We start from the raw sequence: 12,572 nt of genomic DNA, 5'->3' as shown, positions 1-12,572 counted from the left end.
AGTACATTCACTTAGAGAAATTTGAATAAACACACCAGTCAAGCACCAGTAATAGCAGATGATTTTATTGAAGAAAACCTGGCGCTTCACGTGTCACAACTGTTTTTGATGTTTCACAATCTCTGATTTATGTTATGATTAAAAAATAGGGCTGTAAAAAAATCTGTGCCAAATGGGTGCCGTAAATGCTAACTGAAACACACATAGAAAAATGACTTGCTGCAGTGTATGAATGAATCTTTGGGGCGTTACAAAAATGAGGATGAAGAATTGTTTGATCACATTGTTTCTGGAAATGTAACCTGGATTTCTTATTTGAACGCAGTGACAAAGCAGCAGTTAATATGATGGCAACATTCATCATCTAAACCAAAGAAGTTCAAATAAGAACATTTGGTAAAGAAGCTTATGCAATAGTCGAATTTATTTATCATGGAACTAGTGTGATGACTGCTGATACATATTGCATAACTTACAATACTTAGAAGAGCTAAAAAAAAACATGCGATGCTATCCATTTATTTTTTGCAATTGAAAAACTTTTATTGGAAAACCTTCATTCATCCGTTCTGTAGTTCTGACTTAACTTATAGCAATTTCTTTCTTCACCTTAAACAGTGACAAAGGTTTGACCATGACAATGATTTGAAAAATGGCATTACTTAATGGTCTAAATCACTTTAATTTCTTGAAGAGAGAATGAAAAAGCTACTGAAATGTTGAGAAAAATATGCTGAAGTTAAAAAAAACCATGTATAAAAGTAATAAATAATTGTGATTTTACAAATGCATAATTAATAAATGTTTGTTCATATTTTTTTAGTTTTGTTTTTATTTTAAAATGGACATTACTTTAAAACACCATATGATTGATTAATTTATATCTTAGTATAAAACAGCAATAAAGAGCAGGGGTGAAATGTGTACAAGATAAAAACAGGATATTTACTGAGAAATGAAAGTGTTATATATACAAATGCACAAATGAGCAACAGGTGTATCCATATCCTCAAGCCAGTTTAAATGCTGGAAGCATTCAGTCTATCTGTCCATACAGTCAAGTTATGTGACCACTAAAATGGCAACAACAGCCAGTTGAAATAGAGAAACTGTATTTATTCTGTTACTTTAATAATAAAAAAAATTTGCAGAGTATGAAAAGTAGCCTGACCAAGACGTAAACCTGGAAACTTCTGGACGAAAGAATCACAATCAGTTCATTAGAAAAGTTGTTTGAGTGACACAAACCTCAATCAAAACAGGTACTACTACAATCTTTATTAAAATGAAAGTGTGAAAAAGAACTTAAAGTAAAAGAGGTGTTCAAATGCTTTAAGTTTTAATAAAATAGTGTAATTTTTTCTGTTGAAATTAATGTTTATTTTTGACTATATAATAATCCAAGATATAGAATTCTATTTTCTAAACAAAAAATGAATGCTTTTCCATAAAAATTGTTTCTTTTGTTCATTGTCCTCAATAATAATACAGAACAGAAGAAAGCAAATTTTGCACTAGTCATTTAACAATTAACAAATTATGAAATGATTAGCTGTTTTATAGAAGACTTCTTTTCAATCAACCTTAATACCACTGATGCCACATGGTTTATGGTATATCTATCATCTTTTTCTTAATTAGCTAAGGGATTTTATGCATTAAAAAGTTCTTAAATCTTTGTTAGTGTAGAACACAATATTAAGTAAATATATGTTGCACCCTAGAAGTGATATTTTATAAAAAACATTTTCTAATAAATACTTTACTAACATACTTTTGTATTAACTTTTTAGTTTTATGAACTGTCACAAAGTAACTTTTACAAAACACATTTTGTATTTATATTATCAGGGAACATGAAGAGCAAATGATAGAGATCCCAATAAACCAATACTTTTACATAAAGTCTAAAAAACAATGCCTATTTATTACAACATTGAAAAAAGGAGCAAACCCTGTACAAAATGGCTAATATAATGGATAAAGTGTAAACAGCTATATGATCACAATCATAATGCAGATTTTTTTTTACGCATAGAAAACACAGCATACATAACATAGCTCATGAAGCTATGCATATATCATTAAATGGAATGAGACATCAGAAAAAGTACTGTAAGCATAAGTAACTTTGATTATCAGTAGTTATTAACTACTACTTACCACCAGTGAAACTGTGAAGCGCATCTCTCAATTCTGGAACTGTTTTTAGGCACTGAACAGTAGCATTCATATAACAAGTATTACCCAAATTAGAAAGCCCAGCTGGTAGATCCATCTTTAAAATACAATAAAAAATTCACTGGTTTTGCAAAATAAAACTCATAGTATTTTAAACAATAATTCAATGACGGAACAAGAGATTATTTTATTACTATTGGAAAATAGTAATAAAGATTCCAAAGCACAATAAAATTTTTAGAAACAGTTTTATTGTCACTCGCATACACCTACAATTACAATAAAGTAACTATTATCTATAGTTACAATCACTTAAATCTTCTATTTTTTTTCCATCGAGAAGAAAATTAGAAAAAAATTATTTCATGAGAAAACTAAAATAACATTCTAAGAAGGTGTAATTTTAGTCTGAGGAAACATTATACTCAATTTTACATTTGGAGTAAATGGTTACAAAAATATTACTGTTCATTAGTTTCATAGATTAAGAAAAATTAACACTATATACAAGTAATGTAATAACTTCTTTTTGCTTATATTGATTTTACGCTGAAATATAGAGTACTCTGGTATTAAATACCCCATCTGCTATGTTTAATACCCAGAAAGGAACCTAGGTAAAAATTCTAAAAGTATTTAGTTTAAAATTGTTTTAAATATTTAATTCTGAGATCTTATCCTGAAATCTTTTCATAAAATTCATTTAAAATATGTAAATCACAAAAAATTTTCATCCACAATATTTTAGCATAAAAGTAATCCTCATTTAAAATCACAATAAAAGTTCAATAAAAATTATGTGTAATTTTAATTTTCCTAGCTTGAATTTGAAATTTTCTATTAAAATGCATTCCATACGTGTAAATAAAATAAAAGAATGGGTTTAACTTGCACAGATGAACTGCTAATGTTTTTTTTTGTAAACTACATCCTGAATGAGTATCTGCTGAGAATTTCTTTTTATCAAGGTACCCATTGTTTACTTATTCCAGTGTAATTGCATATAAACGGTTCAACAAGCACAAATCAAGATAATGAACACAAACTGAAATAAATAAAGCCATTGAAATAAAAGCTCTTTTGCTTTATTTAGTTCTTTATGGAACACCAACATTTTTGTTACTTTAGTTTTGTATGGAATACGAAATTAAAATATTTTAAAAATTGTTATGGATTTAAATTACATTAGCAATTATTTATAGATTTAACCTTTATTTTATATACAGTGCATACACCGCAGTCAAATGGTAACAAAAGCCCTTGCCTACTTATGAGAACTGTGCAAAATAAAATATTCTATTAAATAACTGATAATAGGATTCATTTTGATAACGAAATGCCAAAATAAAATTCATATTTTTTTGTTTAATTTCATTCTGAGGAACTATTCAGTTAGTTGTTTAGAACTACTATATTTAGGCATTGGTGCAATTTGCAGAATGAAGCCACATGTTATCATGCATGTTAAGAACTTCCATAAGCTTCCTGACTGTTTTGAACTGAAAGACTTTGATAATTCATGTAAATTTCTGATATTATTTTAGTCTCTGGTTCTTCCAACTAACATCTCTTATGGTTACAAAACACTTTGGCTATCATATTTTCAGTTTGATAATGCCTCTCAGAATGTCTGGCACCCATCACATTATTACCATAACACTACAAGAGTTTTGAGGATGATATCATGTTGCTGTGACAACCGGTTTGTTTTCAACAAAGCTAATTGAAGTCAATTTAGAAAAGTCTTTATACATAAAATAAAACCCTCAGATGTGGTTAATGATAATTAGTCTAGCACAGTTTTACATATAATTTATATTACATTTACATATATTCTAGCAAAAATTCTGATATCAACTACAGGAGACAATTTTCTAAAAACTTAATACTAATTTGCACTTACATAGGAACAATACCTACAAGGTTATTTAATGACAAAATGTGAGGGTATGTGTGTGTATAAAAAATATTATTATTTTTTTAAACATAAATTAAAATTCTTTTCTTCATTAAATAAGGGTTTTATTAACGTAAAGCATTTAATCAAATTAAAATGAATGTTAATTTATTTACAACTGATGATATATACTTAAATAAGTATGCTTGCAAAACACTTCAGCTAATGAAAAAGAAAATATGAAGATACAAAACTTACAGCACTTGCTAACTCGGCCATGTTCATATCTTCAACAAAAACAGGTTTAACAGTTGGCTCAGATGGAACATCTTCTTCCCTTGTACCCATCATTAAAACCACAGCACCCTATAATAAAGTATAATTAAAATGTGACACAGAACAATTACATTTACAGAATGTCAAACTTGACATTCTGTATAAAAATTATTTTCTATAAGATACAAACTACAATAAAACACAATTATATTGTATGGAATTTTTTCCATGAAATGTTCCGTTTCTTACAGAAGAACATCTTCATTAAACCTTTTCCCACAGGAATCAATGTGCTAATGATAGATACTTTTTTTATCAACAATATCAACCATTTATATACATATGTATAACTGTACATTGGTAAACAGATTACTTTAATACTCAATTGATAAATGACAGGTTCAGTCTGAAAAAATCTGGCAATGAACTGCATTAACTTTCCTGACCATGTCAGTCACTTGGTATATTTAAATTTTTTAACTTTAATTTTTGTAGCCAAGACATTAATTAAATGTTTTCAATGTTTTGAAAATTTAGGGGCTCATACATCAGAGTTTTTTTAATGATTCTTAAAACAATCACTAAAATTGATTTTAAATGAATTAAAATTGAAATTAAAATAAAAAAATTGTTTTGATTTTATTTTTTTTTTAATTTGGGAGCTCCCCCATCAGGAGAGGGGTATTAAGTTATTTCAGTGGCTTTATTATTTAACAAAATATATCTTAAGCATTAAAAATTTGAAACTGTAATAAAGTTTTCATTTTGGGGGTGTCCACGCTCAAGGGGAAGCTTTCAAGTATAATTAATTTTCAAGAAAACAATCCTTAACTAGTGATAATAAATTTAAAAAAACTTTTTAAAATTGTTTAAAAAATACAGATACATCCCAACCCCATAGGGGAAGACTCCTGACTAGTGAGGTTCTGGTCACACCCCCATTCCTTGCCCTGATGGGCTTTAATGGGAATACAAAGATACAGCCAAATTGTTTTTTTTTTTTTTGTAATACAAATGAGTAAGGGCAATCAAAAAATTTAATTTCTACATTTTAAAAGCAGTGGGTAACTTGTGAGATGGATTTAAATTTTAAATAAATTAAAAAAAATTGTCTTATTACTTCAGACCACTGAAGTGGGATGGGTAAGATATTTTTATAGTCGTTTGAATTGAAGAGATTTAGTAAACATAGATGCAAGTAATTCCCATTAACTCCTTTTCCAAAGCAAGATATGGCTAAAAAAAAAATTGTCATTTTTTGCGGAGGGGGAATATTAAATAAAATTTTTTGGTAATTCATGATCTTGATAAAAAAAAACTTCAACTTTTGTAAGATACTTTTTTTGCTTAAGTGCCCCAGGAGATTTGAAATTTTATTCGTCAAAACACCCATACCCCTTTTCAATTTTTGCAAAACTTTAATATAACTTTCTTCTGCAAGGTAGTATCTGTCAATCAAATTTGAAAAAAATCAGTCCAGAATTATACAAGCAAACATATATACACATATGTATGTACATACACATAACATTTGTCTGACAAAATTTGACTATTTCAATTTACTTTATCTATTTTATTTTATTGTTAACAAAATTTTTTTTAACTTTCTTCCTAAGGCAAAAAACTTCTGAAAAGACCAATTTCTTTCCATCTGTGTTGGTATTCAGTTTCACCTGGATTTTCATAAATCCATAGGCGACTGTTTTTTGAATTAAAAATTTCTCTGAGTAAATGTGGCATCATCAGTAAATGAAATAGAATCTACTTTGTTATTAGGATTGTCCAGAATCCACTGACAAAATATTAAACGTATCGGAAGTTCTCTAGAAGTAAATTTCTTATCTTTTGTAGATTAGAAGGATGTTCTTTATCTTTTAAAAATATTCACCACACCTTACTGTGTGTTAAACTAGTGTAGTAAGAATCTTTTATGGCGTTGATGCCTGAACTTTTTCTTCTTTCGCAACAGAATGATGTTCTTGCAGTTCAGTAGTATCTGAAGAAAACGGTAATCTGGTATATGTAAGCACTAAAATACCGAATATCAAAGGCTGTGTAGCCTGGAATCCTCCTATTTAGAAATCTTTGATGATATCCTCACTGCACGGCTCATGCATTACCATTGCAGAATCCATAAACAAAAAAGATGCCTGCATATTCTTCGATGGAAAATTTATAAGGTATTGTTAGGTGATGTACATGCACTATTCCATTCACTTATTTAAATGTTTATTGTTGTTCAAATGCAATAAATTATTTCCAATAAATTTGGATAAAATTAATTTTTAATCAGTTTTAAAGATGTCTAATAAATTGTTTTATTAATGTATTTTGTTTAATTTTTCTAAAATATGAAATTATTGTTTCATTAAAATTCAGTTTACTTAAAATTTGTTTTTAATAAACTTCAAAATTGTTATATTTATAATTAGTTTCTGTGGATTTTATTCCTACTACTTAATTCAGAATCAAATTTGTATCAAGTTTTATTGTATTTATTACCCATTTAACAAAGTTATTTTACACCAAACATAAAACAGTGTGTTTTTCAACCCCAATCTTTTGTACTTTACCCCAATTTCTCATAAATTATTAAAATTATAGCTTTATGACACATTTTTACAATTTCTCAAGTCAGATTTCATATAAAACCACTGAACTTAACCCATAACTATGGTCGTAAGAATTAGTTTTAAACAATTTACCGAAGGCAAAGAAACCAGGAAGAAATCTTTCACCAGCTGACACTCGATAACAAAGCGTTTCTAAACCTATGTTGCTACGTTTTCACCCCATCTTGCAGTCGGGTGCTGAAACGTAGCGGTGGCTAGGGTGCCCACAGCAAACTAGGTCGTCAAACCATCATGTCACAAGCTGCTCCCTCAAGTACTGTACCGTCTTCTCCAGTCTGCACTCATACCTGACCCAAGGCGGTCATGTCCAGATGGACTCTCTCAATTCTTGTTTGGATGAACATTACTTTAAGTTTTATTTAGTTTATGTTTGCTGTCTTTAGCCAGGTAAAAGGAACCAACCTCGATACCAGTTTGGACAAGTTTCCTTTGCTACGCTGTACAAAGGATGCATGCGCACATCTCAGGCAATCTTTCTATTGTTCGCTGATCTGCACACAGCAGATGTTAGCAATATCGTATCATATTTACAACCAATCCAGTTCATTCAACTTTATGCATAGGCCATACTTTAACAATATTACTGTATATGACATTTATCTTTTAATCTTATTTTATAATAACTTTATTTCATTCATATTTAATATTATTTTGTATATGATTCCAATAAAAATGGAATTCAAGGATTAAATTAAAAAATGAGGCATTATGAATAGTATAGCCAAATTAAAAACATTCACTGAAAACTTTGATCTTAATTCAGGCGATTACGATCTATTTACCATTATTAAGTTTGATAAACTGTTAGAATACGAAAAACTATTTTTTGACGTTCAATCTGAAATCAAATTGCACCAAGATGCAACTGATAAGGACCTTGAAATCACAGACACTTATGATAACCTTTTTGATAAACTTAAATTAAAACATAAAAAATTAGAAAATTGTTTCAAAATGTCAGAGGTAACTGATGCAACTAAAATGATTAACAAACCTAATCCAATTACTTTAAAACCATACAAATTGAGCCCTTTCACGGTGATGTGAAGGCTTTGTATAAATTCTTTCATCTTTTTAATAGTTTAGTTCATAACCAAGAAGAATTTTCTAATGTTGAAAAATTTTATTACCTTACAAATTTCTTAAGAGGCAATGCTCTTGACGTAATAAAAAAATTATCAGAAATGTCTAAAAATTATGAAACTGCAAAAGAATTACTTAAAGCTCATTATGATAACAAAAGGCTAATAGCAGCTAAACATGCTTCAGAAATTATTAATTTAAAATCATTATAAAAGGAAAATTCTGAAAATTTATCTAAGTTCATTGACCAAGTTAATTCATATATTAATGCATTGAAAAATTTAAATATTGACTATTTAGAATTTATTGTAATATAGTTAATTACACAAAACTTAAATACTTTAAGAAATTGGGTACAATCATTAGACGGTAATGAATTCCCTATGTTAGAACAACTTATGCCTTTCTTAGAATCTAAACATAAATTATTTATATCCACAGACACGATTCAAAGTAATGAAAAGGCACAGCCGTCTAATGTAGGATTTAGCGGCAAAAATATGATTATTCAAATAATACTTATACCTAGTTTTAATAAAAATGTATTTTACGTAATTAATTCTAATAATTTTATGTGTACATTATGTAAAACTTGCAGCCATCCGTTGTATCGATGTGATAAGTTTTAAGTTGTAATGTTAATGAAAGAAAAAACTTTGTGTTCCAAGAAAAATTATGTCTTAGTTGTTTAAGTAAACAACATCATGTTGTTTCAAAACCATTTCCTTCATTCACACAAACACTAAACATATTTTCATATTGTTGTCGATTCATCCACAATTTGAAACATAAAAACAGTTGTATATTGTCAGATCTTTCTCCACAAGTAACCAGTTCCACGTTAGAAATTCTTGTTTGCCAAACTCATGAATTATATTTTGCAAAGAAATTAAAACGATTTAAGGAAAAATTCTGCTGTATCCAGGAAAAGCAAATTAATTTCTCTCAACCCATTTTTGGATCAAAATGATATTATTCGCGTTGGAGGTCGTAAAAGTTTTTCAAAACTGTCTCTAGATGCTAAGCATCCTATGATTTTAGGTTCTCATAGTCATCTAACTCGATTGATTATTTATCATGATCATTTAAGATTATCCCATGGAGGATTACAATTAATTCATTCTTCACTCAGACAAAAATATTGGATTGTCAATTCCAAAATCATAATTTGCTCTGTCATACATAAATGTTTAACTTATTTTTGCTTTAGAGCTCAAGCTCAGAGTCAGTTACTTGGTCAACTGCCAAAACATTCTTTTAACGTCATTTCATTGTAATTTATATAAAAATTGTAATTATAATTTGGTGGAAAGTGTGTTATGTTTTCACCCCCTCTTGTCATCGGGTGCTGAAACCTAGCGGTGGCTAGGGTGCCCACAGCAAACTATGGTCGCCAGACCATCACGCCACTCTAAGTCACAAGCTGCTCCATCGAGCACTGTACGTAGCATCTTCTCCAGTCTGCACTTATACCTGACCCAAGGTGGTCGTGTCCAGAAGGACTCTCTCAATTCTTGTTCGGATGAACATTACTTTAAGTTTAATTTAGTTTATGTTTGCTGTCTTTAACGTTAAGTTATAAGTTACAAGTGTTATGTTACAAAATTATTTTAAACCTCCAAGACGGTGTACAATTAAACAATCCTTCAGTAATCAACAAGGTGTTGTCTTCATTCATCTCCTATGAACACATACAGTACACCCTCGCTCTAAAATCTATGTTAACCAAGGGGGTCCCGTCGACGTTGCAACATATGTTTATACGAACTTTCTTCTTTATTTTCACCAGAATATATTTGAAAGTCTCTATGTTCTTGTACATCATCCATAATATTAGAAGTGGCTTCTAATATTATGTAACACTGCTGTTCCTTTGCTATGCAAAATGCAACAGTCAAAAATCAACTCCAGAAATGTAACTATGTAATTGCTATAAATGAGCCTTAAAACAGCATTTAAAATGTTAATAAATATTACAGGGAACTTTAATGTAACTGAGATAAGAAGACTTTTTTATTAAAATCCAGATGAAAAAGTCTCAGATATGCCCAATCATAATAATTGTAATAATCACAGCAGAAGTAATAACAAGTTTTTATGGATTTAGTCAATTTCATCCTAGTCCAATCACATCTAGCTTTTACCTAGCTATGACTATGGAGTGCCACCCTCAAGAAGAGTCATCTGGAGATATTTATGAAATTAAGTGTTACAGAGATTACTTAATAACACCCTCCTAGAATTGAGAATTAAACATTTGTTTATATTAATAAATTTTATTAGTAATACTAACAACACTCTTTTAATTAAATTATGAGGTGCAATTGGAAAGTTTTAAGACCCAGTCTTATAATTTCAAAATGGCAGTAATTAACAGACTATTGTGATGGAACTCCTTCAAAGTAGAACTCTTCCGACTGAACACACTGAATAAAATGGTGTTTCCACTTTTGGAAGAATTACTGAAAATTCTTTTCTTAAGAGAATTAAAAGAACCCTTTCTGTATTTGCATGGATGTCTTCAATTCAGTAGGGGCTAAATCAGAGGAATAGGGGATTGCAGAAGCACAGGAATTTGGCCAAAAATACGACTGAGAATGCACAATGAACCAGTGTGCAGTCATGGTGAAGGACCCAATTCTTGTCTCACCAGAGTGCAGGCCATTTCTTCTTCACATTTTCATGCAAATGCTAAAGGAATCTTTTATACCATTCCTGGTCAACTAACTTTCCCCTAGTTGCAAATTTCTGATGCACAATATCCGTAGAATCAAAGAAAATCATCCTTACTGCCTTCAAATTTGACTGACTCTGTCATGCTTTTTATGGTTGTGGCAAACTTAGATCCTTCCACTGCAATGATTTTGCCTTTGTTTCTCAGTCATACCCATAAATCCAAGCTTTGTCTGTAATCTATTTAACAAATCTGGGTCAGTTTTGACCTGATTAACAAGTTCTAAGTCGGTGTTGTTTCTGCTGGTCTGACAACAATTTCAGACACTTGATGTTTATACAAATCTTCAGTTAAATTGACTGTACCGCGTAAAAACTTAAATTATGTGCAACAGCCATCTCCCTAATTGTAAGTCTATGGTCAGAGCATACTGAATTGTTGACTTTCAATGTTTTTGTTGTTTTTTTTTTTAAGCAGAAGGCTGGCCAAACTAGGTGTCATCTTTGACTGATTTGCTGCCTTCTTTAACACAGTTAAAAATATATGAACGGCTCAGACAATTATCTCCAAAAGCTCTTTTTAAGAGTTCATAATCTCCAAAGCTGATTTCCTGGTTTTCAAACAAAATTTGATACAAACTACTTGTTCCCTTTTTTCATTCATTTTGTGAAATCAGAAATCCGCCAAAAACAAAATCAAGTCTTCATTCACCAGGATGCCACTCTATACTGAAACATAGATACCACAGTAATGTTTTAAGAACATTTCAAGGGCAAAACAAGCCTCCCTTCCTCAACTGCAGGCAAACCTACCCCCTTCTATTAAGCAGTGGCAGCACCTGTCTTAAAACTTCCAATCACATCTTGTAAATTACTTTCCTGACATAAAACATATTGTTTGTAAAGATTTTAAATTTTATTCTATTTTTTTTTTTTAATTTAACAGACATTTGTTTTAATAACATTGCCGGTATAAATCTTTGAGGAAATTAAAGATAATCTGAATATAGGTCAATACTTCAAATTTATGAAACTACAAGTCATGCATAATTACCTTAACTGTAGTATGAATTATTGATAAAACAGAAATGGTATATGAATAAATGCTTTTTCTGATTGAAATAAAGATTCAAATAATATTAACGGAGTTAGAAATTTTATTTGATAACAGAATTCATAATGTCACAATGTGATGTGCTTGCATTTTCTTTCTAATGATAGTAACAGCTATCTGTCACTATAAAATTGAAAATTAAAAATGTTTGTCATTGAAAAGAGTATACAAATTTCTTTTCACATATAAAATAACAATCAGAAAAATTAACATTGAAAAATTTTCAAGTAGTAGAGAAACAACAATAAATAAAAGGTTTCTTAGTGACATAAATCTTTCCAAGAGTTTGCTCTTTTGGACAAAAGCAAAGGGAAAGAATTTTTTTGACATGTTTACTGCTATGAATTCTTTCCAGAAGACCGAAACAAAGTAAATGCACTTTAATAAATAATATTTATTTTATTTGTTGTGTACAGAATGCAATCAAAAGAAAATGTCCTAAAAAATTGAAAATAAACAATTTTCGTCTATAACATCAGCACAGCAATTAATGCCAATCAAGAAATGTATCTTTCACAATGTAACATAACACTCTGGAATACCCATCACAGATACTGGTTGGGCATTGATTTTTTTCTTGTTTCTTCACATAAAATATACTTTTAAACGAACGTGATATGAGGGCAGTACCAAAGCAGTGGGTTCTAAGAATGGGTATTCCAGGAATTTTCCCAATAACTACATAAATATTCGTAAATTTACCAATGTGAAACCA

At 29.7% G+C, this 12,572-nt stretch overlaps 1 protein-coding gene across 1 annotated transcript in view; it reads right to left on the bottom strand.

Annotated features, from left to right (window-relative positions):
• Window positions 1-12,572, bottom strand: part of Usp14 (ubiquitin specific protease 14) — a 59,049-nt gene that overhangs the window by 45,267 nt on the left and 1,210 nt on the right. The window contains exons 3-4 of the mRNA XM_075359532.1: window positions 4,337-4,444; window positions 2,164-2,278 (exon numbers count right to left, since the gene is read on the bottom strand). Of these exons, the coding sequence (XP_075215647.1) occupies window positions 2,164-2,278; window positions 4,337-4,444 (223 nt within the window). The remainder of the gene's footprint in view (window positions 1-2,163; window positions 2,279-4,336; window positions 4,445-12,572) is intronic.

This window comes from Lycorma delicatula, chromosome 3 (genome assembly GCF_047948215.1).
Source record: "Lycorma delicatula isolate Av1 chromosome 3, ASM4794821v1, whole genome shotgun sequence".
NCBI classification, from domain to species: domain Eukaryota; kingdom Metazoa; phylum Arthropoda; class Insecta; order Hemiptera; family Fulgoridae; genus Lycorma; species Lycorma delicatula.
Note: the sequence above shows the minus strand (reverse complement) of the source record. Positions and strands in the feature narration are given on the sequence as shown.